Source organism: Cherax quadricarinatus, chromosome 7 (genome assembly GCF_038502225.1).
Source record: "Cherax quadricarinatus isolate ZL_2023a chromosome 7, ASM3850222v1, whole genome shotgun sequence".
In the NCBI taxonomy this organism is placed as follows: domain Eukaryota; kingdom Metazoa; phylum Arthropoda; class Malacostraca; order Decapoda; family Parastacidae; genus Cherax; species Cherax quadricarinatus.
The window spans coordinates 1,252,072-1,279,969 of record NC_091298.1 but is presented as its reverse complement, the minus strand read 5'-3'; the positions used below and the strand labels follow the sequence as shown (position 1 = coordinate 1,279,969).

The following is a 27,898-nucleotide window of genomic DNA, read 5'->3' as shown; positions in this document are numbered from 1 at the left end:
GGGGTGTGTGGACCAGGTGTTTACAGTGAAACATATAAGTGAACAGTATTTAGATAAGGCTAAAGAGGTCTTTGTGGCATTTATGGATTTGGAAAAGGCGTATGACAGGGTGGATAGGGGGGCAATGTGGCAGATGTTGCAGGTGTATGGTGCAGGAGGTAGGTTACTGAAAGCAGCGAAGAGTTTTTACGAGGATAGTGAGGCTCAAGTTAGAGTATGTAGGAAAGAGGGAAATTATTTCCCAGTAAAAGTAGGCCTTAGACAAGGATGTGTGATGTCACCATGGTTGTTTAATATATTTATAGATGGGGTTGTAAGAGAAGTAAATGCGAGGGTCTTGGCAAGAGGCGTGGAGTTAAAAGATAAAGAATCACACATAAAGTGGGAGTTGTCACAGTTGCTCTTTGCTGATGACACTGTGCTCTTGGGAGATTCTGAAGAGAAGTTGCAGAGATTGGTGGATGAATTTGGTAGGGTGTGCAAAAGAAGAAAATTGAAAGTGAATACAGGAAAGAGTAAGGTTATGAGGATAACAAAAAGATTAGGTGATGAAAGATTGGATATCAGATTGGAGGGAGAGAGTATGGAGGAGGTGAATGTATTCAGATACAGTGGACCCCCGGTTAACGATATTTTTTCACTCCAGAAGTATGTTCAGGTGCCAGTACTGACCGAATTTGCTCCCATAAGGAATATTGTGAAGTAGATTAGTCAATTTCAGACCCCCAAACATACACGTACAAATGCACTTACATAAATACACTTACATAATTGGTCGCATTCGGAGGTGATCGTTATGCGGGGGTCCACTGTATTTGGGAGTGGACGTGTCAGCGGATGGGTCTATGAAAGATGAGGTGAATCATAGAATTGATGAGGGGAAAAGGGTGAGTGGTGCACTTAGGAGTCTGTGGAGACAAAGAACTTTGTCCTTGGAGGCAAAGAGGGGAATGTATGAGAGTATAGTTTTACCAACGCTCTTATATGGGTGTGAAGCATGGGTGATGAATGTTGCAGCGAGGAGAAGGCTGGAGGCAGTGGAGATGTCATGTCTGAGAACAATGTGTGGTGTGAATATAATGCAGAGAATTCGTAGTTTGGAAGTTAGGAGGAGGTGCGGGATTACCAAAACTGTTGTCCAGAGGGCTGAGGAAGGGTTGTTGAGGTGGTTTGGACATGTGGAGAGAATGGAGCGAAACAGAATAACTTCAAGAGTGTATCAGTCTGTAGTGGAAGGAAGGCGGGGTAGGGGTCGGCCTAGGAAAGGTTGGAGGGAGGGGGTAAAGGAGGTTTTGTGTGCGAGGGGCTTGGACTTCCAGCAGGCATGCGTGAGCGTGTTTGATAGGAGTGAATGGAGACAAATGGTTTTTAATACTTGACGTGCTGTTGGAGTGTGAGCAAAGTAACATTTATGAAGGGGTTCAGGGAAACCGGCAGGCCGGACTTGAGTCCTGGAGATGGGAAGTACAGTGCCTGCACTCTGAAGGAGGGGTGTTAATGTTGCAGTTTAAAAACTGTAGTGTAAAGCACCCTTCTGGCAAGACAGTGATGGAGTGAATGATGGTGAAAGTTTTTCTTTTTCGAGCCACCCTGCCTTGGTGGGAATCAGCCAGTGTGATAATAAAAAAAAATAAAAATTTATTTATGTATACTTGTGAGATAGACAGAGATAAACAAAGACAGAGATAGATACAGACAGACAGATGGAGATAGAGACAGCCAAAGTCATTCAGCCACCCAGCCGCTGGTCAGTCAGCTGGCCAACCAGCCGGCCAGCCTGCCAAACGAGTATTACATGTTCCAGAATTGTTTCTCCTTACTTAAGGCATAGGTTTTAGGACATTCTGGCAGGATGACACTAGCAGTGGTACCAAAATTGAAAGGATGTTGCACATGGGTTATTTTTGAGGTTTTTGATATTTCCTCGACCACTTGTGGCCACATCCACCTCAATGCCACTAAACTCAGGGTCAACATCACTTTCCTCTTAACAGGGGTGTTAATAGGACATGACATCAGTGAATCCCTGTTGTTTGCACGCTCTTTGGTCTAGCTGGCACTCAGTTGAACTGGTGCTCCCACAAGGTACTAAGTGGTCCCAGATTTTTTTTAATACTGCACACACCGAGTGTTAAGACCCATTCTTTGCTGACCAGGCATCTGAGGCCAATTGTGCCAAATTTGGAGGCAGGAAAAAATAGAATGTTGATCTTCATTTGAAGTGCTAGTGGTAACAACATTGATCTATGTTTGGATAGTTAAAGTGTTAATAAACTTTCTTCAGTAAAAGTTTGCCACTCTAGTGAGACGCCATGTAATTATTGTTAACTTAGTTCATATTACTATTTAATTGTCTTGAATATACTGTACACTATTATAAGTTTTTATTCCATATTTAATAATAAAAATTTATTGTTTGTTATACAGTATACTGTATTGTATTAGTTATTGCTCATTAAAAGTGGCTTACTATAGTAATATATGAATCACCATGTTCTAATATGTTTTATTGCCCAACTCTACAGATACAAGTTGTCAGTTATATGAGTTTCAATGTTTGGATGGGCAGTGCATATCACTAAATGCCAAATGTGATGGTGTAGCAGATTGTCGTGAAGGTTCTGATGAGACTGACTGCCCAATGGACGCTACATTAACTAGTATGTTATTGTCTTCAATATTGTAAGATCAATTTTAATGAATATCTTTTCTTTCTTTCAGTTGCTGTGAATGAAAATTTCTAATTGAACTAATTTTCTTGCATGTGAATATAGATGTAATAACTAATGATACTAAACTACATTAGTATTTACTAAATGCTAAGTAGATGCATAAACCATTATATCATATTAAAATTTTATTTTTTGCTTTCAGGTGCACTGTAGTCTCACATTTTCTGTGATAAAAGAATGCACTTTTGACCAAATAACTCAGTATGGATGATAATTCTGTAACTAATATTTTTTCAGATATTTATCAAGATAAGAAACATGAAGTAATACCTAATTTTTTTTATGGAATTTCTTGAGAATCATGAAGCAATTCCTAACTTTTTTATGATAATTCTTCCATCAAGAATATGTTAAGTATGCTACTATTTAGTAAGAACTTGGCTACTTGGCTTATACAATAATGATTATTTTGCCATTCAAGACAAGCATATTTTATTGTGTAAACTTCACAAAGATTAGTCTGTATCTAACAAAATTACCATATCATTCATGATAACTAATACTAACTGAATGTAGACTACCCTTATATACGTTAAGGGCCTTGACCTATATTTAATTATTGCACTGTATGTTTTATTGAATTTTGGTTATAATGCTAAGATAGTTTGTGCAGATGTGAAAATTTACACATTATGTTAATTACTATATGGAAAAATCTTTGCTAGACTGTATGAGGAACCTGTTGCTGCTATATTAGTCTCTCAACTTCTGATAATTTAAAGGAAAAAGGAAAAAATGGGAACATTTGACATTATATTAGAGAAGAAATGAAGGCATGGTTTAACAAAATCAAGTTTCAGGACTGATTTCTGAACTGCTTTTTTTCTGCAGTTGAGACATCTCTTAAAACAAAGAGCTTGTTAGATAATGCTCCTGCCCACCACCTTCTATTCATGAATCAATGCCTGTGTTCTGTGAAGAATTTACAACTTTCTAGATGTTCACCAAGTCTTCATAATTAGATAGTGTCTAATTGAAGCTTAGAACTGGTTTTCTGTGTGTGAGTGTGTGTGTGTGTGTGTGTGTGTGTGTGTGTGTGTGTGTGTGTGTGTGTGTGTGTGTGTGTGTGTGTGTGTGTGTGTGTGTGTGTGTACTCACCTATTTGTGGTTGCAGGGGTCAAGTCACAGCTCCTGGCCCCACCTCTTCGCTGATTGCTACTAGGTCCTCTCTCTCCCTGCCCCATGAGCTCTATCATACCTCGCCTTAAAACTATGTATGGTTCCTGCCTCCACCACATCACTTTCTAGGCTATTCCATGGCCTGAATACTCTATGACTGAAGAAATACTTCCTAACATCCCTTTGATTCATCTGAGTCTTCAACTTCCAATTGTGACCTCTTGTGTCTGTGTCCCATCTCTGGAACATCCCGTCTTTGTCTACCTCGTCTATTCCGCGCAGTATTTTATATGTCGTTATCATGTCTCCCCTGACCCTCCTGGCCTCCAGTGTCGTCAGGCCGATTTCCCTCAACCTTTCTTCATAGGACAATCCCTGTAGCTCTGGGACTAGTCTTGTTGCAAACCTTTGCACTTTCTCTAATTTCTTGACGTGCTTTACTAGGTGTGGATTCCAAACTGGTGCTGCATACTCCAGTATGGGCCTGACGTAGATGGTATACAGAGTCTTAAATGAATCCTTACTGAGGTATCGGAACGCTATCCGTAGGTTTGCCAGGCGCCCGTATGCTGCAGCAGTTATCTGATTGATGTGCGCCTCAGGAGATATGCTCGGTGTTATACTCACCCCCAGATCTTTTTCCTTGAGTGAGGTTTGCAGTCTTTGGCCATCTAAACTATATTGTGTCTGCGGTCTTCTTTGCCCTTCCCCAATCTTCATGACTTTGCATTTGGCAGGGTTAAATTCAAGGAGCCAGTTGCTGGACCAGGCTTGTAGCCTGTCCAGGTCTCTTTGTAGTCCTGCCTGATCCTCGTCCGATTTGATTCTTCTCATTAACTTCACATCATCTGCAAACAAGGACACTTCTGAGTCTATCCCTTCCGTTATGTCGTTCACGTATACCAAGAACAGCACAGGTCCTAGGACTGACCCCTGTGGAACCCCGCTTGTCACAGGCGCCCACTCTGACACCTCGTCGCGTACCATGACTCGTTGTTGCCTCCCTGTCAGATAATCTCTGATCCATTGCAGTGCCTTTCCTGTTATGTGTGCCTGGTCCTCTAGCTTTTGCAGTAACCTCTTGTGAGGAACTGTGTCGAAGGCCTTCTTGCAGTCCAAAAATACGCAGTCGATCCACCCCTCTCTCTCTTGTCTTACTTCTGTCACCTTGTCATAAAACTCAGTAGGTTTGTGACACAGGATTTTCCTTCCCTGAAACCGTGCTGGTTGTCAATTATACACTTGTTTCTTTCCAGGTGCCCCACCACTCTCCTCCTGATGATCTTCTCCATGACCTTGCATACTATACACGTTAGTGATACAGGTCTGTAGTTTAGTGCCTCATGTCTGTCTCCCTTTTTAAAAATTGGGACTACATTTGCCATTTTCCATACCTCAGGGAGTTGCCCAGTTTCAAATGATGTGTTGAAGATCTTTGTTAATGGCTCACACAATATCTCTGCTCCCTCTTTAAGGACCCATGGAGAGATGTTGTCTGGTCCCACCGCCTTTGAGGTGTCAAGTTCACATAGCAGCTTCTTCACCTCCTCCTTGGTTATATGTACCTCATCCAGCACTTGCCGGTGTGCCCCCCTGTTCTGATTTCTTGGAGTCCTACTGGTTTCCACTGTAAATAACTCTTTAAATCTTGTGTTGAGCTCCTGACATACCTCTCGGTCGTTTCTTGTGAATTCCCCATCACCCTTCCTCAGTCTGATTACCTGGTCCTTGACTGTTGTTTTCCTCCTGATGTGGCTGTACAACAGCTTCGGGTCAGTCTTTACTTTTGATGCTATGTCATTTTCATATTGTCTCTGAGCCTCCCTTCTTGTCTGTGCATATTCGTTTCTGGCTCTTCGGCTGATTTCTTTATTTTCCTGAGTTCTCTGTCTTCTGTACCTTTTCCATTCTCTAGTACACCCAGTTTTTGCCTCCCTACACCTTTGGGTGAACCAAGGACTCGTTCTGTTCTTCCCATTATTTCTGTTTCCCTTGGGAACAAACCTCTCCTCTGCCTCCTTGCATTTTGTTGCTACATAGTCCATCATTTCTTGTACTGGTTTTCCTGTCAGTTCCCTCTCCCACTGAATGTCTTGAAGGAAGTTCCTCATGCCTGAGTAGTTCCCCCTTTTGTAGTTTGGTTTTTCCCAGCCTATTCCTGCTACTCTCTCCACTTGGAGCTCAACTATGTAGTCGAAGCACAGAACCACATGATCACTAGCTCCCAGGGGCCTTTCATACATGATACCCTCGATGTCCGAACTACTCATGGTGAATACAAGGTCCAACCTTGCTGGTTCATCCTCTCCTCTCTCTCTGGTAGTGTCTCTAACATGTTGATGCATGAGGTTCTCCAGTACCACATCCATCATCTTGGCTCTCCATGTTTCGGGACCCCCATGGGGCTCCAGGTTTTCCCAGTCAATCTCCTTGTGATTGAAATCACCCATAACTAGTAACTTTGCTCCCCCCATGTGTGCTCTCCTGGCCACCTCGGCTAGTGTGTCGATCATTGCTCTGTTGTTGTGTGTGTGTGTGTGTATGTACGTACTCACCTAATTGTAGTTGCAGGGGTCAAGACTCAGCTCCTGGCCCCGCTTCTTCACTGAACGCTACTAGGTCCTCTCTCTCTCCCTGCTCCATGAGCTTTATCATACCTCGTCTTACAGCTGTGTATATTCCTGCCTCCACTACATCACTCGCCAGACTGTTCCACTTCCTGACCACTCTATGACTTTAGAAATGCTTCCTAACATCCCTGTGGCTCATCTGAGTCTTCAACTTCCAAGAGTGACCTCTTGTTTCTGTGTCCCCTCTCTGGAACATCTTGTCTCTGTCCGCCTTGTCTATTCCACACAGTATTTTGTATGTCGTTATCATGTCTCCCCTATCCTTCCTGTCCTCCAGTGTCGTCAGGCCGATTTCCTTCAACCTTTCTTCATAGGACATTCGCCTTAGCTCTGGAACTAACCTTGTCGCAAACCTTTGCACTTTCTCTAATTTCTTAATGTGCTTGACCCAGTGCAGGTTCCAAACAGGTGCTGCATACTCCAGTATAGGCCTGACGTACACGGTATACAGTATCTTGAAGGATTCCTTACTTAGGTATCAGAATGCTAATCTCAGGTTTGCCAGGCGCCCATATGCTGCAGCAGTTATCTGGTTGATGTGTGCTTCTGGAGACGTGTTCGGTGTTATACTCACGCCAAGATCTTTCTTCTTGAGCGAGGATTGCAGTCGTTGGCCACCTAGCCTTTACTCTGTCTGCGGTCTTCTTTGCCCTTCTCTGATCTTCATGACTTTGCATTTGGCAGGGTTGAATTCGAGAAACCAGTTGCTGGACCACGTGTCCAGTCTGTCCAGGTCTCTTTGAAGGCCTGCCTGATCCTCATCTGATTCAATTTTCCTTATTAATTTCACATCTACAAACAGGGATGCTTCTGAGTCTATCACTTCCATCATGTCATTCACATAAACCAAAAATAGCACTGGTCCTAGGACTGACCCCTGTGGGACCCGGCTCATCACAGGTGCCCACTGTGATACCTCCTCATGTACCATGACTCGTTGTTGCCTTCCTGTCAGGTATTCTCTGATCCATTGAAGTGTGTGTGTGTGGGTGTGCCTGTGCATGTGTGTGTGTGCATATGTGTGTGTGTGTGTGTATGTATGTATGTATGTATGTATGTGTGCATGTACATGTGTGCATGCACGTACGCATACTCACCTAATTGTAATTGCAGGGCTTGAATCATAGCTCCTGGCCCCACCTCTTCACTGGTAGCTACTAGATTCACTCTCTCCTTGCTCCATGAGCTTGATCATACCTATTCTTAAAGCTATGTATGGATTCTACCTCCACTACATCACTCTATGTTGTGTGTGTGCATGAGGTGCGTGTTTGTGTGTTCATGTGTGCATTTGTGCGTGCATATCATCAGACTCATAAAACTGGATAACCTCTGTATTGTATATTAATAAGGAAATGATGAGCTGTAGGAGGTATTGAGGTTCAATCCAAGGAAGGGGAGGGTAACTCTTAATTCCTTGGATCAAGAACTTTTTACCAGCAGCAAGGCACTCCATTTGAAGGATAGCTTTTAGAGCAGTTTATATTCTATTGTTAAAGGTAGAAATTCATTTGTATCATTGAGAACTAATAACCAGTTATTGGTTGTACTTGAATTTGGTAATTTCTGTGCCTGTAGATGCTTATTAATATTAACTTTTACTTGTAGCTAAATTTACCCATTGTTTTTCTGACTAATTTCAGCATTACAATGACATTTGTAATGACACTGAAGAGTTTTGGATATTGTACCCTGTCAAAACTCTGGCTTGTCCAAGCAATTTTTGTACATTTTGATGAATAATTATCAAGCATGGTATTTTTTATTCTTATATGTGTATCTATTAACTAACAAGTTATCAAGTAATATGTGTATATTTCTGACAATGGATTATATTTTTTTTTAAATTTTCTGTGTATTTCTTACTCTTGATATAATTAAGATTTATGGCATATGAAATGTATGTGATATATCATGAAATTTATTAAATGTAAAAGTTTTAGTGGTGGGCAGGTGTTCACTATAGTTCTGCATCTATGACAGGTGCTTAACAAAAATTTAATCTGCAGAAAGTTCATTATGTTGAAGCAACAACTTGTGTACAGTAGAACATAATAAGTTTAGCACTCAGCTATGTACTATGGACACTTCTTAAGGATCATTTGTTCATAATCACCATTTATTCTGAATGATCAGCTGTTTGGAATGATCTCTTGTTCAGAATGATCAGCTGGTTAGAATGTGGTAACAATGTATGGTGTTGTGGAAATATGAGAGAATAAGTCAAGTGTAGTAATGAGCCAGAACCTAGCCTCAACCCTCAACCATCCAAGTGAGTAAACAGAATTGAGAGTGGTTTCTAGTACACAACATTAACCACCTTCATCTTTAGTAAACTTTTATACCTGTTAGCCTGTGTAGGGGGAATATTTCAAGTGTACCAGAAGTAAAGTTATGGTGGGGAAGGAGTGTAGCAGTGTAGGTGACTGTTGTATAGGGTTGTAAACTATGTGTAAAAACACACAGTTGCATGTAAACAGGCTGTTACCACATTTATCCACCTCACAAGAAGTTATTATATTTTTGTTGGTTGATGTCAGTTAAATTGAAATTATGTCACTCTATACTCGTCACTGGAACAATACCAGCCATGATTAAAACATGTCTACAATGTAACAATGCGTTTAAGCAAAATAATATTTGTGGGGTACAATGCTACCTTAGCCAGGAGTGGCATTATGTTTCATATGCCAGTATTTCTACCTCTACCAGCAATGATATTAAAGTTTTTTTGTTACTTTGTTTTTTTTTCAGATGCTTTCCAGTGTTACAATGGTCAGTACATTGATAATTCTCGCCGTTGTGATGGCAGGAGTGACTGTAGTGATGGTAGTGATGAGGATCGATGTGGTAAGTCACATAGTCATATGTATTTAAAAATCCAAATCCAAAACCATCTTCATATTATATAAAGGGAAATTTTACACACTTGTGAAAAAGTTTGTAACATTGCTGGTGGGCAAATAGTTGACTCCATTAATGTGGAAAACGGTAGGATAGGAGTCAGTGTCATCATTCTCCTCCACACCTGTACATCACATTCTGACAATTTAGTTATACTTTAACAAATTATTTCTGGGATTCACAGTACAGTACCTTGCTCAAGCATATGTCCGATTACCATATTTTCACTTCATGTTATAGTCTAATGTAAATAATATTTGTATATTTTTTAATATTCCTGAAGGTTTTTATTCCATGACTATCCTTCCAATTTTCAACCTTAGATTCATGTGAATCTTATTGCAATGAAAATCTTAATTAACATTTTGGCTAATTAATTCCTTAAATAATTACTTAGGTCATGGACTGAACAACAAAAATGATATTGTAGGCTAGGTTCATATATTTTGTGACATTGTTATTGATGTTAATGAATTGACACTTAAGTGAACAGGAGCAATTTCCAGTAACAATAGTCAGTGCCTTCACTCACTAACCTACTCATGTGGAGCAGGCTCTCAAAAATCTTGAAAAAAAAAAAAAGAGCAGTTTGAACCACAGTGCTCCTCACATGTAGGGCCACCATGCCTAATATAATGAAGGTAAATTCATGAGCATTTCATCCAACATGATTAAATAGTTATACATAGGCCAGTATAAATGAAATTCAGAAAACAATCGAGGGATTTTATGTAAAATGTGCCTGTAAAACTTTAAGTCCTATAATGGCTTATTAGAATATTTGGGATTTTTTTTTTTTTAATTTTTTTACTTATTTAATAAATGACAGACTGTTAATAATTGATGTATGATAAAAAGAGGAAGCATAAATATTGTTATTGTATTAAAGTACTTTGAAATAGTTTTAAAATTTAAAAAGCGAATTGTCGTAAAAATTGCAAATGATTGAAAATTGCATGGAATCAGGTACTTAAACTATTTATATGCATTAAAATAAGGAATTTATACTACAGAGCAGATATGCCTGCTGTTAGTGGGAATGTATGAAACAGTTCCTAGAATTCATTAAAATGTAGATATCAACGTCTGCAAGAACACGGAAGCCAACCAGGCCATCCAGACTCTCATTATATAATGTTCAAGATATATATAAAAAGGACCAAAAGCATATCTTGGCTTTGGACAACTTGATGCACAGTATTGCCTTGCACCTTTATAATAATAATAATAATACATACATGTACACATTTATTTATACACATTCATCTGAGTTTTCTTTGATTTTATCTTAATAGTTCTTGGTCTTATTACTTTTCCTTTTATATCCATGGGGAAGTGGAATAAGAATCTTTCCTCCGTAAGCCATGCGTGTTGTAAAAGTCAACTAAAATGCCGGGAACAATGGGCTAGTAACCCCTTTTCCTGTAAAGATTACTAAAAAGAATAAGAAGAAGAAAATTGTCAAAGTGGGAAGTCTGAATGTGCATGGATGTTGTGCAAATGATAAGAAAGAGATGATTGTGGATGTTATGAATGAGAAGAAGCTGGATGTCCTGGCTTTAAGTGAAACAAAGCTGAAGGGGGTGGGAGAGTTTCAATGGAGAGGAATAAATGGGATTAGGTCAGGGGTTTCAAATAGAATTAGAGCTAAAGAAGGAGTAGCAATAATGTTGAAGGATAAGCTATGGCAGGAAAAGAAGGACTATAAATGTATTAATTCAAGGATTATGTGGAGTAAAATAAAGATTGGATGTGAAAAGTGGGTTATAATAAGCGTGTATGCACCTGGAGAAGAGAGAAGTGTAGAGGAGAGAGAGAGATTTTGGGAAATGTTGAGTGAATGCTTGGGGAGTTTTGAATCAAGTGCGAGAGTAATGGTGGTTGGGGATTTCAATGCTAAAGTGGGTAAAAATGTTATAGAGGGAGTAGTAGGTAAATTTGGGGTGCCAGGGGTAAATGTAAATGGGGAGCCTTTAATTGAGCTATGTGTAGAAAGAGATTTGGTAATAAGTAATACATATTTTATGAAAAAGAGGATAAATAAATATACAAGGTATGATGTAGCACGTAATGAAAGTAGTTTATTAGATTATGTATTGGTGGATAAAAGGTTGATGGGTAGGCTCCAGGATGTACATGCTTATAGAGGGGCAATTGATATATCGGATCATTATTTAGTTAAGAACATAAGAACAGAGGAACACTGCAGCAGGCCTACTGGCCCATGCGAGGCAGGTCCAAGTCCCCTACCAGCTTAAGCCAATGCACCCAAACTAGTCAGGTCAGGTCACCTTGACTTAAGGGAGGAACACGGCAACCGACCTGGTAGCACAAGCTATCAGGTCCAACTCACACCCACCCACATCCACTCATGTATTTATCCAACCTATTTTTAAAGCTACACAATGTTCTGGCCTCTATAACTGTACTTGGGAGTTTGTTCCACTCATCCACAACTCTATTACCAAACCAGTACTTTCCTATATCCTTCCTGAATCTGAATTTTTCCAACTTAAAACCATTGCTGCGAGTCCTGTCTAGGCTAGATATTTTCAGCACACTATTTACATCCCCTTTGTTTATTCCTGTCTTCCATTTATACACCTCAATCATATCCCCCCTAATTCTACGTCTTTCTAGAGAGTGCAGATTCAGGGCCCTTAGTCTATCCTCATAGGGAAGGTTTCTGATACATCGGATCAACTTTGTCATCCTCCTTTGTACATTTTCCAGAGCATTTATATCCATTCTATAATACGGTGACCAAAACTGTGCAGCATAATCTAAATGAGGCCTAACCAAGGATGTATAGAGTTGAAGAACAACCTGAGGACTCCTATTATTTATGCTTCTTGATATGAAGCCAAGGATTCTATTAGCTTTATTGCGAACACTTATGCACTGTTGTCTTGGTTTCAGATTACTGCTAACCAGAACTCCTAAATCTTTTTCGCAATCCGTAATATTAAGATCTACATTATTTAGTTTATATGTGGCATGGTTATTGTCCTGTCCAACATTTAGAACTTTGCATTTGTCTATATTAAACTGCATCTGCCACCTCTCCGACCACTGCATCAGTCTATTCAAATCTTCCTGGAGTGCTCTAATGTCCTCGTCAGAATGAATTCGACGGCCTATTTTGGTGTCATCTGCAAACTTGCTGATGTCGCTCTTTATGCCCTCATCTATGTCGTTTATGTATATTGTGAACAGCAGGGGGCCCAACACTGACCCCTGTGGAACACCGCTCGTGACGCTTCCCCACTCTGATTTCTCCCCATTTATGCAAACTCTCTGCTGCCTATTTGTCAACCATGCCTCTATCCAGTTAAAAATTTCTCCTCCTATTCCATGTGCCTTAATTTTCCTCAATAGTCTCTGATGTGGGACCTTGTCAAAAGACTTACTGAAGTCCATATACACAATATCATATTCATTACCATGATCAACCTCCTCAAATACCTTAGTGAAAAAAGTTAATAAATTCGTAAGGCAGGAAAGCCCCTTTGTAAAACCATGCTGAGATTCGTTGATTAATTTATGCTTTTCAAGGTGGCTACGAACTGCCTCGGCAATTATTGATTCCATAAATTTTCCCACTATGGAGGTTAGGCTTATTGGTCTATAGTTCGAAGCTAAGGACCTGTCACCTGCTTTGAAAATAGGTATCACATTTGCCATTTTCCACTTATCTGGCACCATGCCAGTTTGTAGTGATATGTTGAAAAGATTAGCCAAAGGTTTGCTAAGCTCCTCTTTACATTCCTTTAGAACCCTTGCATACAGTTCATCAGGGCCTGGGGATTTGTTAGGTTTTAATTTATCTATTTGCCTAAGGACCATGTCACTTGTGACTCTAATCGTGCACAGTTTATTATCGTCCTGTTCCACATAATTTATCATTTCTGGAATATCGCTGGTATCCTCCTGTGTAAAAACTGAGAGGAAGTATGTGTTAAAACTTCTACACATTTCCTTATCACTGTCAGGGAGGTATACCATCTTTTAGTTGTAGCTACAGTTAGAGTAAGAGGTAGATGGGAAAAGAGGAAGGTGGCAACAACAAGTAAGAGGGAGGTGAAAGTGTATAAACTAAGGGAGGAGGAAGTTCAGGTGAGATATAAGTGACTATTGGCAGAAAGGTGGGCTAGTGCAAAGATGAGTAATGGGGGGGTTGAAGAGGGTTGGAATAGTTTTAAAAATGCAGTATTAGAATGTGGGGCAGAAGTTTGTGGTTATAGGAGGGTGGGGACAGGAGGAAAGAGGAGTGATTGGTGGAATGATGAAGTAAAGGGTGTGATAAAAGAGAAAAAGGTAGCTTATGAGAGTTTTTTACAAAGCAGAAGTGTTATAAGAAGAGCAGAGTATATGGAGAGTAAAAGAAAGGTAAAGAGAGTGGTGAGAGAGTGCAAAAGGAGAGTAGATGATAGAGTGGGAGAGGCACTGTCAAGAGATTTTAATGAAAATAAGAAAAAATTTTGGAGTGAGTTAAACAAGTTAAGAAAGCCTAGGGAAAATATGGATTTGTCAGTTAAAAACAGAGTAGGGGAGTTAGTAGATGGGGAGATGGAGGTATTAGCTAGATGGCGAGAATATTTTGAGGAACTTTTAAATGTTAAGGAAGAAACAGAGGCAGTAATTTCATGCACTGGTCAGGGAGGTATACCATCTTTTAGGAGTGAAGAAGAGCAGAATGTAAGTGTGGGGGAGGTACGTGAGGCATTACGTACAATGAAAGGGGGTAAAGCAGCTGAAACTGATGGGATCATGACAGAAATGTTAAAAGTAGGGGGGGATATAGTGTTGGCGTGGTTGGTACTTTTGTTTAATAAATGTATGAAAGAGGGGAAGGTACCTAGGGATTGGCGGAGAACATGTATAGTCCCTTTATATAAAGGGAAAGGGGACAAAAGAGACTGTAAAAATTATAGAGGAATAAGTTTACTGAGTATACCAGGAAAAGTGTATGGTAGGGTTATAATTGAAAGAATTAGAGGTAAGACAGAATGTAGGATTGCGGATTAGAGGTAAGACAGAATGTAGGATTGCGGATGAGCAGGGAGGCTTCAGAGTGGGTAGGGGATGTGTAGATCAAGTGTTTACATTGAAGCATGTATGTGAACAGTATTTAGATAAAGGTAGGGAAATTTTTATTGCATTTATGGATTTAGAAAAGGCATATGATAGAGTGGATAGAGGAGCAATGTGGCAGATGTATATGGAATAGGTGGTAAGTTATTAAATGCTGTAACGAGTTTTTATGAGGATAGTGAGGCTCAGGTTAGAGTGTGTAGAAGAGAGGGAGACTACTTCCCGGTAAAAGTAGGTCTTAGACAGGGATGTGTAATGTCACCATGGTTGTTTAATATATTTATAGATGGGGTTGTAAAGGAAGTAAATGCTAGGGTGTTCGGGAGAGGGGTGGGATTAAATTTTGGGGAATCAAATTCAAAATGGGAATTGACACAGTTACTTTTTGCTGATGATACTGTGCTTATGGGAGATTCTAAAGAAAAATTGCAAAGGTTAGTGGATGAGTGTGGGAATGTGTGTAAAGGTAGAAAGTTGAAAGTGAACATAGAAATGAGTAAGGTGATGAGGGTATCAAATGAGTTAGATGAAGAAAAATTGGATATCAAATTGGGGAGGAGGAGTATGGAAGAAGTGAATTATTTCAGATACTACTTGGGAGTTGACGTGTCGGCAGATGGATTTATGAAGGATGAGGTTAATCATAGAATTGATGAGGGAAAAAAGGTGAGTGGTGCGTTGAGGTATATGTGTAGTCAAAAAACGTTATCTATGGAGGCAAAGAAGGGAATGTATGAAAGTATACTAGTACCAACAGTCTTATATGGGTGTGAAGCTTGGGTGGTAAATGCAGCAGAGAGGAGACGGTTGGAGGCAGTGGAGATGTCCTGTTTAAGGGCAATGTGTGGTGTAAATATTATGCAGAAAATTCGGAGTGTGGAAATTAGGAAAAGGTGTGGAGTTAATAAAAGTATTAGTCAGAGGGCAGAAGAGGGGTTGTTGAGGTGGTTTGGTCATTTAGAGAGAATGGATCAAAGTAGAATGACATGGAAAGCGTATAAATCTATAGGGGAAGTAAGGCAGGGTAGGGGTCGTCCTCGAAAGGGTTGGAGAGATGGGGTAAAGGAGGTTTTGTGGGTGAGGGGCTTGGACTTCCAGCAAGCGTGCATGAGCGTGTTAGATAGGAGTGAATGGAGACGAATGGTACTTGGGACCTGACGATCTGTTGGAGTGTGAGCAGGGTAATATTTAGTGAAGGGATTCAGGGAAACCGATTATTTTTATATAGTCGGACTTGAGTCCTGGAAATGGGAAGTACAGTGCCTGCACTTTAACCCTTTGACTGTCGAAGGGCCAAATCCTGAAGTTGCTTCTGGTGTCGCAAAATATTCGAAAAAAAAAAAAATTATTTTTTCTTATGAAATGATAGAGAATCTTTTCCCGATTGTAAAGACACCAAAAAAACGAAATTTGATGGAAAACTGACGGAATTACGCTCTCGCGAAGTTAGCGACTTCGGCGATATTTAAAAATCGGCAATTTCGCCCACTTTGAGCCCTATTTTCGGCTAATTCCGTTATTCCAGTCAACCAAACTCATAACTATTTCTTCAGAACTCTATTTTTTGTATCGATTGAGTACAAGAAACTCCCCATTTACCGATTTCAACTACCCAATAACATGGTCAGAAATTTGCAATTTGGCCAATTTCACGAAAATTAAAAAATATGACAATTTCAAAATAAGGTCCAGAATGAACAATGCAGACATTCCTGGCTCTAAAATAACATTTTCTTTGTTCATCAGTCATGTCTCCAGGTCCCTGTGATATTACTCTTGCTTTTTATTTTGAAATTTTATTCAAACAAAAAATAGAAGATTTACTGTTATGCAGACTACTGCAATACTGTAATAATTGTAAAAATTACATCAACCCATTCATGACTGCGTATTAGAATGGCTATTTGGACATTTATTGGACAATGACATCATTTGTTCACTTTTGAACATCGGCAAAAATCAAACATTTCCTGTACTTTGTGCTCCATTTCCAGGTTCTTTTTATAGTAAAATTAATCAAAATCACCTCCATTTCTATAATATAGTTTCCATTCTATCAAATGAGACCAAGAAAACGAGAATACAACCACAAATACTATACGAAAATAGACCACAAAGTCGGCATTTTAATTAAAAAAAACGGTCGGAGTTTTTTTTTCTCATTATGCACTGCGTGCTCCAGGATTTTTTTTATGTGGTGCACACTGACCACACAGACCCATTCTCTCACATGTGGGCCTACTAGCTTTCTCCTGCCTGATTTGAAGCCGCTAGAATTTATGAGTATATATACGTCAAACACGGTACCTCGCAAACGTATATATACGGCTGCGACAGTCAAAGGGTTAAAGGAGTGGTTTGGGATGTTGGCAGTTTGGAGGGATATGTTGTGTATCTTTATATGTGTATGCTTCTAAACTGTTGTATTCTGAGCACCTCTGCAAAAGCAGTGATAATGTGTGAGTGTGGTGAAAGTGATGAATGATGATGAAAGTATTTTCTTTTTGGGGATTTTCTTTCTTTTTTGGGTCACCCTGCCTCGGTGGGAGACGGCCGACTTGTTGAAAAAAAAGATAATAATAATAATAATGATAATAAAATAAGGGTTGGATGTGAAAAGTGGGTTATAGTAAGTGTTTATTCAAATGGAGAAGAGAGAAGTATTGAAGAGAGATAGATTTTGGGAAATGTTGAGTGAGTGCATGGGGAGTTTTGAATCAAGTGAGAGAGTACTTGTAGATGGGGATCTCACTGCTAAAATGGGTAAAAGTGTTGTGTAGGGAGTAGTAGATAAATTTGGGGTGCCAGGGGTAAATGAAAATGGGGAGCCTTTAACCCTTTCAGGGTCCAGAGGCCAAATTTCAAAGTGTGCACCAGTGTCCAAGAATTTTCAAAAAATAATCTTGTTATTTTTTCTTATGAAATTGTAGAGAATCTTTTTTCTGAAGGTAATAAAACAAAAAGTGCGAAATTTGATGGAAAATTGATAGAATTATGCTCTCGTGAATTTTGATGTGTCAGCGATATTTACGCATCGGCGATTTTGCCGACTTTGACTCCCATTTTAGACCAATTACATTATTCCAGTCAACCAAATTCTTAGCTATTTCACTAGTATTACTTCTATTCTATCGACTGAGCACAAGAATTCGCCAAGTCAACTGTTTCAACTACAAAATAAAGTGATCGGAAATTGGTAATTTGGTCAATTTAATGCAAAGTTCAAAATACTCCAGTTTCAAAATAGGGTCCAGAATAAACAATGCAGGCATTCCTGGCACTAAACTAACATTTCCTCTGTTCATTAGTTATGTTTTCAGGCTTTACTAATGAATCCCATTTTGATTTTTTATTCGCATTATGAATTTTTATTCAAACCAAAAAAATAGAAGATTTACTGTTATGCAATATTGTAATAATTGTATAAATAATATCACCACATTTGTGAACGTATATTAGACCCACAAGTAGACGTGTATTAGACGTGTGAGGTCATTTGTTTACTCTTGAACATCAGCAAAAATTTAACATTTTTGCTACTTTGAGCTCAGTTTCAAACCATTTCCATTAATAAAACCAATCAAAATCATCTCTATTTCTGTAATATATCTTTCATTCTATCAATTGAGACCAAGAAATTGCAAATACAACTATAAAAAACATAGGAAAAAAACACTGCAGTCACTGTTTTAATTGAAAATTGCAATCTCAGTTTTTTTCCTCTCATTATGCACTATGTGCTGCAGGATTTGTTTTCTGTGGTGCACACATACCACATAGATGTATTCTCTCATATCTAAGCCAAAATTTACTGCTCACAGCTTATCAGAGTGATCTGAGCTCATGATGTAGATCTACGATTTGGACCGTCAGCTTGTTGTCCAATGTTCACCCATTAGTAAAATGGGTACTTGGGTGTTAGTCGACTGGTGTGGGTCACATCCTGGGACAGAAATTGGTTTAATTTGCCTGAAATGCTCTACATAACAAGGGGCATTCTATACAATTGTATGTCACTGATGCCATCTAGGCCTGTATACCTTGTACATGTCCTTGTAGAAATAAAGATTATTATTAGTAGTAATTTTTTTTTAACACGTCAGACATTTCTCACCAGGGCAGGGTGAACCAAAAGAAAGAAAACCCCAAAAACAACGATAAAAACTTTCATCACCATTCAACACTTTCACCATCACTCATACATAATCATTGTCTTTGCAGAGGCGACCAGATACGACAGTTTAGATAGTCACTCCGGACTGCCAATATCCCAAACCCCTCCCTTAAAGTGCAGGCATTATACTTCCCATTTCCAGGACTCAAGTCCAGCTAATCAGTTTCCCTAAATCCCTTCACAAAATATTACCCTGCTCATACTCCAACAGCTCGTCAGGTCCCAAAAATCATTCATCTCCATTCACTCCTATCTAACATGCTCACGCACGTTTTCTGGAAATCCAAGCCCTTCGTCCATAAAACCTCCTTTACCCCCTCCCTCCAGCATTTTTGAGGACAACCCCTACCCTGCCTTCCTTTCCCTACAGATTTATATGCTCTCCAAGTCATTCTAATTTGATCCACTCTCTCTAAATGACCAAACCACCTCAACAACCCCTCTTCAGCTCTCTGACTAATACTTTTAGTAACTCCACGCCTTTTCCTAATTTCCACACTATGAATTCTCTGCATAATATTTACACCACACATTGCCCTTAGACAGGACATCTCCACTGCCACCATGCGCATCTTCACTGCAGCATTTACAGTCCAAGCTTCACGTAGATCTACATCATGGACCCTCAAAGAGTTAATTGAACTATGTGTAGAAAGAGGTTTGGTAATAAGTAATGCATATTTTATGAAAATGAGGATAAATAAGTATACAGGGTATGATATAGCACATAATGAAAGTAGTTTGTTAATTTATGTATTGGTAAATAAAAGGTTGATGGGTAGGCTTCAGGATGTACATGTTTTTATGGGGGGCAACAGATATATTGGATCATTATTTAGTTGTAGCTACAGTTAGAGTAAGAGGTAGATGAGACAAAAGGAAAAGGGCAACAAAAAGTAAGTGAGAGGTGAAAGTTTATAAAGTAAGGGAGGAGGAAGTTAGTGTGAGATATAAGCAACTATTGGCAGAAAGGTGGGCTAGTGGAAGTATGGGTGGTAGGGGGGTTGAAGAGGGATGGGATAGTTTTAGAAATTCAGTATTAGATTGTGGGGCAGAAGTTTGTGGTTATAGGAGTGTAGGTGCAGGAGGAAAGAGGAGTGATTGGTGGGATGATGAAGTAAAGGGTGTGATAAAAGAGAGAAAGGTGGATTATGAGAGTTTTACAAAGAAGTGATATTAAGAAGGGCAGAGTATATGTAGAGTATAAGAAAGGTGAAGAGAGTGGTGAGAGAGTGCAAAAGGAGAGCAAATGATAGAGTGGGAGAGGCACTATCAAGAAATTTTGCAGAGAACAACAAAAATTTTTGGAGTAAGATAAACTGTAGAGTTTTTATGAGGATAGTGCAGCTCAGGTTAAGGTGTGTAGGAGAGAGGGAGACTATTTCCTGGTAAAAGTAGGTCTTAGACAGGAATGTGTAATGTCACCATGGCTGTTTAATATATTTATAGATGGAGTTGTAAAAGAAATAAATACTAGGGTGTTGGGGAGAGGGATGGGATTAAATTATGGGGAATCAAATACAAAGTGGGAGTTGACACAGTTACTTTTTGCTGATGATACTGTGCTTATGGGTGGTTCTAAAGAAAAGTTGCTAAAGGTTAGTGGATGAGTTTGGGAGGGTGTGTAAAGGTAGAAAGTTGAAAGTGAACATAGATAAGAGTAAGTTGATGAGGGTATCAAACGATTTAGATAAAGAAAAATTGGATATCACATTTGAGAGAGGGATTATGGAAGAAGTGAATGTTTTCAGATATTTGAGAGTTGACTTGTCAGCGGATGGGTTTATGAAGGATGAGGTTAAACATAGAACTGATGAAGGAAAAAAGGTGAGTGGTGCATTGTGGTATCTGTGGAGACAAAAAATGTTATCCCTGGAGGCAAAGAAGGGAATGTATGAAAGTATAGTGATACCAATACACTTATATTGGTGTGAAGCTTGGACTGTAAATGCTGCAGTGAAGATGCGCATGGTGGCAGTGGAGATGTCCTGTCTAAGGGCAATGTGTGGTGCAAATATTATGCAGAGAATTCATAGTGTGGAAATCAGGAAAAGGTGTGGAGTTACTAAAAGTATTAGTCAGAGAGCTGAAGAGGGGTTGTTGAGGTGGTTTGGTCATTTAGAGAGAATGGATCAAAGTAGAATGACTTGGAGAGTGTATAAATCTTTAGGGGAAGGAAGGCGGGGTAGGAGTTGTCCTCAAAAATGTTGGAGGGAGTGGGTAAAGGAGGTTTTATAGGCGAAGGGCTGGATTTCCAGCAAGCCTGCGTGAGCGTGTTAGATAGGATTGCATGGAGATGAATGATTTTTGGGACCTGACGAGCTGTTGGATTGTGAGCAGGGTAATATTTTGTGAAGGGATTTAGGGGAACTGGTTAGCTGGACATGAGTCCTGGAAATGGGAAGTATAGTGCCTACACTTTAAAGGAGGGGTTTGGGATATTGGCAGTTTGGAGTGACTATCCAAACTGTCGTATCTGGGCGCCTCTGCAAAAACAGTGATTATGTATAAATGATGGTGAAAGTGTTGACTGCTGATGAAAGTTTTTATCTTTGTTTTTGGGTTTTTTTTTTCTTTTGGTTCACCCTGCCCTGGTGAGAAATGTCTGACGTGTTAAAAACAAAAAAATTATTACTAATAATAATCTTTATTTCTACAAGTACATGTACAAGGTATACAGGCCTAGATGGCATCAGTGACATACAACTATATAGAATGCCCCTTGTTATGTAGAGCATTTCAGGCAAATTAAGCCAATTTCTGTCCCAGGATGCGACCCACACTAGTCGACTAACACCCAGGTACCCATTTTACTAATGGGTGAACATTGGATATCAGGTGTCTTATGGAAACTCATCCTAATGTTTTCCATCCGTACCGGGAATCGACCCCTGGACCTCAGTGCGTGAGTTTAGTGCGCTAGCAATCGAGCTACAGGACACTAGTTATCTAATTTTCCAGGATTTGAAACAGACCTGTTAATTATGCTTCACATGTGATAGCATCCATGGTTGAAAATAAAAGTGGGAGATGTGCAAAGTTACACTCTGCCTCTCACACACCTAGAATTGCAAGTATAACTGTTCTTTAACATAAATTTACTCTGTTGATGCTTTAATTACTTCATTTACTTGAGTCCATGTAATTTGCAATCATTTACAATATATAAAAATTCATAATCTAATTTTGCAAGTATTTGCATGTTTATTTTATGTAAGTGAATTTTATATTTAATACTTTTATTATGTAGTATTTATTAATAATTTATCATTTGTTAAAAATTAACAGTAGTGGAAAACAGTCTTTAAATGTTCCACAAAGCCAATATTGAAATTGTTTATTAGAAATTGTTCGGGTCCCTATATAGATACGTGCATTTAAAAAGCATCACATCTCAAAAAGCATAAAAGATTTCAAGAAATGTTGAAGAGGAAAAATGTCTTAGAAACAGCTACAGTAAATAAAGCAGGTATAGTAAATATAGCAGAATTTATAAATCTCTCCATAGTTTCTTTTACAGACTGTAGGGTTAATAACAAAAGTACTTAAGGAATTGTAACAAGGAGAAAGCAGTGAAAAGGCAAGGTATATCTGTTAATTGAACTTTTTATAACATTTTCCTTAAAGAGTTACTACAGGATAGGATAACTTTGTTTTTCCATACCTGGAGTTTACCTGGAGAGAGTTCCGGGGGTCAACGCCCCCGCGGCCCGGTCTGAGACCTACGTTTGAGGTTTAAATCATCACTTACAAGGATAATTTGAGTAGTATCCTCAGTATATGGACATGTTTCAGTGTACCTCATAAAGAACTGGTTTAAATAAAAGTGGATGATCATGAACTAAATTTTCAGAAAATGGCACAAGACATAATTAATTAATGTTAGTCTCAAGCATTGATTAGACATTTTATTTGAAAAAATTTTATTACACTTGACATAAATTAAAATACTTCTTTTATACTTTTCAGAAACAGACTCTCTGAGCCTGAAAACATACCCTGATGACCAGAGCATCCAGCAGAGTAAGTCTTGGTACCTTAGTACTCATCCCTACACCCCTACCAACACCCCGTCTTCTCCAACCCTTTATCAGTCCTCTGAGGCTTCCAAATTATATTTTTCAAATGTTCATTTCCTTCTCACTACACTTTTGGGACTCGTATTAATAGTGCTCCAGTCTATGAACTAATGGAGAGAGATTAAGGCAGTTCATCCTTACCTATTGACAATCTTGCAATATTGTATTAATACTCAAATCATACCAAAGAAAGATCTGAATCAATGTTTTGTGACAATAAATGGTATCTCAAAATTGCATTAGGTCAAGATACTGCGAAAAGCAACAAAGAAATCTTGCATTATCATTCTGTTTTTTTCAGATTTTGAAACCCATGTTAATGTCTTCTCTAACTTCATATAAGTTTTTATTTTGAATATATCTTTAAAATATATACTGTATACAAGATATTGTGTGTGTGTGTGTGTGTGTATTTGTACGTATTTGTGTGTGTGTGTGTGTGTTTGTATTTGTGTGTGTGTTCGTGCATGTATCTGTGTGTCCGTGTGTGTGTGTTCGATGTTCGTGCAAGTGTGTCCATGTGTGTGTTCGTGCATGTGTGTCTGTGTATGCATGTATTCACCTATTTGTGGTTGCAGGGGTCAAGACATAGCTCCTGGCCCTGCCTCTTCACTGATCACTACTAGGTCCTCTCTCACCCTGCTCAGTGAGCTTTATCATACCTCATATTAAAACTATGTATGGTTCCTGCCTCCACTACATCGCTTGCCAGAATGTTCCACTTCTGGACAACTCTGTGATTAAAGAAATGCTTCCTAACATCTCTCTGACTCATCTGAGTCTTCAACTTCCAATTGTGGTCCCTTGTTTCTGTGCCCCATCTCTGGAACATCCTGTCTCTCCACCTTGTGAATTCCTTGCAGTATTTTGTATGTCGTTATCATGCCTCCCCTAACCCTCCTGTCCTCCAGTGTCATCAGGCCGATTTTGTATGTGTGTGTGCGTGTCCATGTGTGTGTTTGACGTTCATGCTGTATGTGTGTCCGTGTGTGTGTTTGTGCATGTGTGTGTGTGAACTACCCTAAAAACCTACTTAAAGACCTCAGCTAACCTAATGCAATTTTTTTAAACCAAATTATATTAAATATATCTTAGATCACTTTATATTTATTTAATATTACTTTAAAATCAGTATTATGTATTATTTTCATTAAGGTCAGGCATATTTTCACAAATTCATTGCATAAACAAAATTTTCACTCTGCTTTTATATATATATATATATATATATATATATATATATATATATATATATATATATATATATATATATATATTTATATATTTATATATTTATATATATATATTTATATATATATATATATATATATATATATATATATATATATATTTATATATATATATATATATATATATATACATACATACATACATACATACATACATACATACATACATACATACATACATACATACATACATACATACACACACACACACACACACACACACACACACACACACACACACACACACACACACACACACACACACACACACACACACACATTCTCACTCTGTTCATACTATATTCATATATACATGCATATGTACATACACATTTAAACATGTGCTAAATAATCTTCTGAAAGTAAATGCAATATAAATATTATTTGTTTGATTAGATACATTTATAGGTTTACTTCACACTGTTACAGTCAAGTTATCTTCAGTCTCATCTTTATGACTGTGGTCAGCAGTAACTTGTTGAGAATGTTCTCTCTCTCATTGTTGTTGTTGTTGTACTCATTACTTGTGCCTCAGCTCAGGGATGTTGTGTGTACTTGATTTAAAAACATTTTTTCTTTGTAACCTATTTCTATTTAATGCTGTGTAGCGTACTAACTTATTAGATAACAGAAAATTAACTGTCTTAAGAGGAAGGCTACTATAAGAAAGCTTTAACTGATTCAAAAAAGCTTGATCAGAGTGATAAAATTCTGTGTATGCTAATTCGTGAGAAGTCTGCCATAAAAATAGATAAACAGATGTAATATGAAGTTTAATCTTGATTTAAAAACAAATAGATGTACAGATGCTATATGAATTATTACCTTGATTTTTTAATGACTGTTTACTCATGTAATTAGATAAATGAGTTAGTTCTGTATTACTTTTTTCATTAACCTACAAAATATTTGCATTTGAATTTAATCTCACACATACAACATTTCTGAGTACTTCAATAGTTATAAGGATATTGTGAAAATATGATGTTTAGGGCATGATTGTTAAATACATTTTATGGAAAATTGATCTCATTAATGGGTGTGATATATTTCTTGTTCTAGTAATGTTAGAGCACATGTACCTACCAGCTTGTTAATAAATTTGTTAAATTGAGCTTGTGTATCATGCAGTGAAAACCTTAAACATCATATTTCTCAAGAGTGAATTGATGAGTCTATTCTATTTAATGCTTTCAAAAGTTCCTCAAGGTAAGAAAATATGCTGTATATAATTGTGTTTTTAACTACCTGTAGCATCAGTGTTAAATGTTTTCAATATTGTTTTAGAAAATATAATTTTAATGAAATAATATTTGAAAACTATATTATATTTTAATGTAAGCATTTACTTACAATAGAAGCATTCTATCAAAAAGTTGGGGCCTTCAGAATAAATGTATGTGTGTGTGTGTGTGTGTGTGTGCATGTGTTTATTTTGAGAGAGGTACTGTCAAGAAATTTTGCTGAAAATAAAAAAAAATTTGGAGTAAGATAAACGAGTTAAGAAGGTCTAGGGAATGAATGAATTTGTCAGATAAAAACAGAGTAGGAAAGTTAGTAGATAGGGAGCTGGAGGTATTGGGTAGATGGCAGGAATATTTTGAGGAACTTTTAAATGTTGATGAAGAAAGGGAGGCAGTAATTTCATGCAATGGCCAGGGAGGAATAACATCTTTTAGGAGTGAAGAAGAGCAGGATGTGAGTGTGGGGGAGGTACGTGAGGCATTATGTAGAATGAAAGGGGATAAAGCAGCTGGAACTGGTGAGATCATGACAGAAATATTAAAAACAGGGACATTAGAGTGGTTGGTATTTTTGCTTAATAAATGTATGAAGGAGGGGAAGGTACCTAAAGATTTGCAGAGTGTGTATAGTTCCTTTATATAAAGGGAAGGGGGACAAAAGAGATTGTAAAAATTATAGGGGAATAAGTTTACAGAGTATACCAGGTAAAGTGTACAGTAGGGTTATTATTGGAGTAGGATTGCAGATGAGCAAGGAGGCTTTGGAGTGGGTAGAGGATGTGTAGATCAAGAGTTTACATAGACGCTTATATGTGAACAGTATTTAGATAAAGGTAGGGAAGTTTTCATTGCATTTATGGATTTAGAAAAGGCATATGATAGAGTGGATAGGGGAACAATGTGGCAGATGTTGCAAGTGTATTGAATAGGTAGTAAGTTACTAAATGCTGTAAAGAGTTTCTATGAGGATAGTGAGGCTTATGCTAGGGTATGTAGGAGAGAGGGAGATTACTTCCTGGTGAAAGTAGGTCTTAGTCAAGGATGTGTAATATCACCATGGTTGTTTAATATATTTATAGATGGGGTTGTAAAAGAAGTAAATACTAGGGTGTTGGGGAGAGGGGTGGGATTAAATTATGGGGAAGCAAGTACAGAATGGGAGGTGACACAGTTACTTTTTGCTGATGATACTGTGCTTATGGGAGATTCTAAAGAAAAGTTGTAAATGTTAGTGGATGAGTTTGGGAGTGTGTGTAAAGGTAGAAAGTTGAAAGTGAACATAGATAAGAGTAAAGTGATGAGGGTATCAAATAATTTAGATAAACAAAAATTGGATATCATATTGGAGAGAGGGAGTATGGAAGAAGTAAATATTTTCAGATATTTGGGAGTTGACTTTTCAGCAGATGGGTTTATAAAGAATGAGGTTAACCATAGAATTGATGGAGGAAAAAAGGTGAGTGGTGCATTGAGATATCTGTGGAGACAAAAACGTTATCCATGAAGGCAAAGAAAGGACTGTATGAAAGTATAGTGGTACCAATACTCTTATATGGGTGTGAAGCTTGGGTTGTAAATGCTGCAGCGAGGAGGCGCCTGGAGGCAGTGGAGATATCCTGTCTAAGGGCAATGTGTGGTGTAAATATTATGCAGAGAATTCGCAGTGTGGAAATTAGGAGGAGTTGTGGAGTTACTAAAAGTATTAGTCAGAGGGCTGAAGAGGGGTTGTTGAGGTAATTGGGCCATTTAGAGAGAATGGATCAAAATAGAATGACTTGGAGAGCGTATAAATCTGTAGGGAAAGGAAGGAGGGGTAGGGGTCATCCCCAAAAAGGTTTGAGGAGGGGGTAAAGAAGATTTTGTGAGCATGTTAGATAGGAGTGAATGGAGACAAATAGTTTTTGGGGCCTGATGAGCTGTTGGAGTGTGAGTTGGGTAATAGTTTGTGAAGGGGTCCAGGGAAACTGGTTAGCCGGACTTTGAGTCATGGAAATAGGAATTACAATGCCAGCACTTTAAAGGAGGGATTTGGGATTTTGGCAGTTTGGTGGGACGTCTAAGCTGTTGTGCCTGAGTACCTCTGCAAAAACATTGATTATGTATGAGTGATAGTGAAAGTGTTGAATGATGATGAAAGTTTTTTCTTTCTTTTCGGATTTTCTTTCTTTTTGGGTCACCCTGCCTCAGTAGGAAATTGCTATTGTGTTAAAACAAAAAATTATGGAGCATTTTTCCCACAATACAAACATAGTACATTATGTACAAATTATCTTTACATATTAATGCAGTAGCCTGTATAACAGCAACACTCCCAGGCTCATGCAACACACCCTTTTGAGAGTGAATGACACTACTTATGAGTGAAGGCATATGAAAGGAGTGTTTTTCTCTAGTTGGCCCCAGTAATACAGTATATGCAGTTTCTCTGGTGGTATTGGACTAGACAGAACATCTTATTGTAACTCCTGCCGTACACTCCTCCAAACTGCCTGGCTACCACACCTCACATTTATGCCACTTTGTTCTAGCATGGTTATATTATGTTCATATGATATGTAGATTTTTTCTTATATAATTCTGAAAAACACGTCTTAGATATATTAATGAAAATGCCTATAATAACGTAATATATGACATTTAAAGTGCTCCAGAGTGACTATTATTATTATTAT

At 38.3% G+C, this 27,898-nt stretch overlaps 1 protein-coding gene across 50 annotated transcripts in view; it reads left to right on the top strand.

Annotated features, from left to right (window-relative positions):
* trol (terribly reduced optic lobes) overlaps positions 1 to 27,898 on the top strand; it is a 960,590-nt gene that overhangs the window by 548,729 nt on the left and 383,963 nt on the right. For 47 of the 50 annotated variants that reach the window (XM_070082142.1, XM_070082177.1, XM_070082160.1 and 44 more), the window contains 3 exons: positions 2,526 to 2,660; positions 9,236 to 9,331; positions 22,623 to 22,676. In XM_070082142.1, the coding sequence (XP_069938243.1) occupies positions 2,526 to 2,660; positions 9,236 to 9,331; positions 22,623 to 22,676 (285 nt within the window). The remainder of the gene's footprint in view (positions 1 to 2,525; positions 2,661 to 9,235; positions 9,332 to 22,622; positions 22,677 to 27,898) is intronic. The other 3 variants (XM_070082176.1, XM_070082156.1, XM_070082144.1) reach the window with 1 other exon arrangement.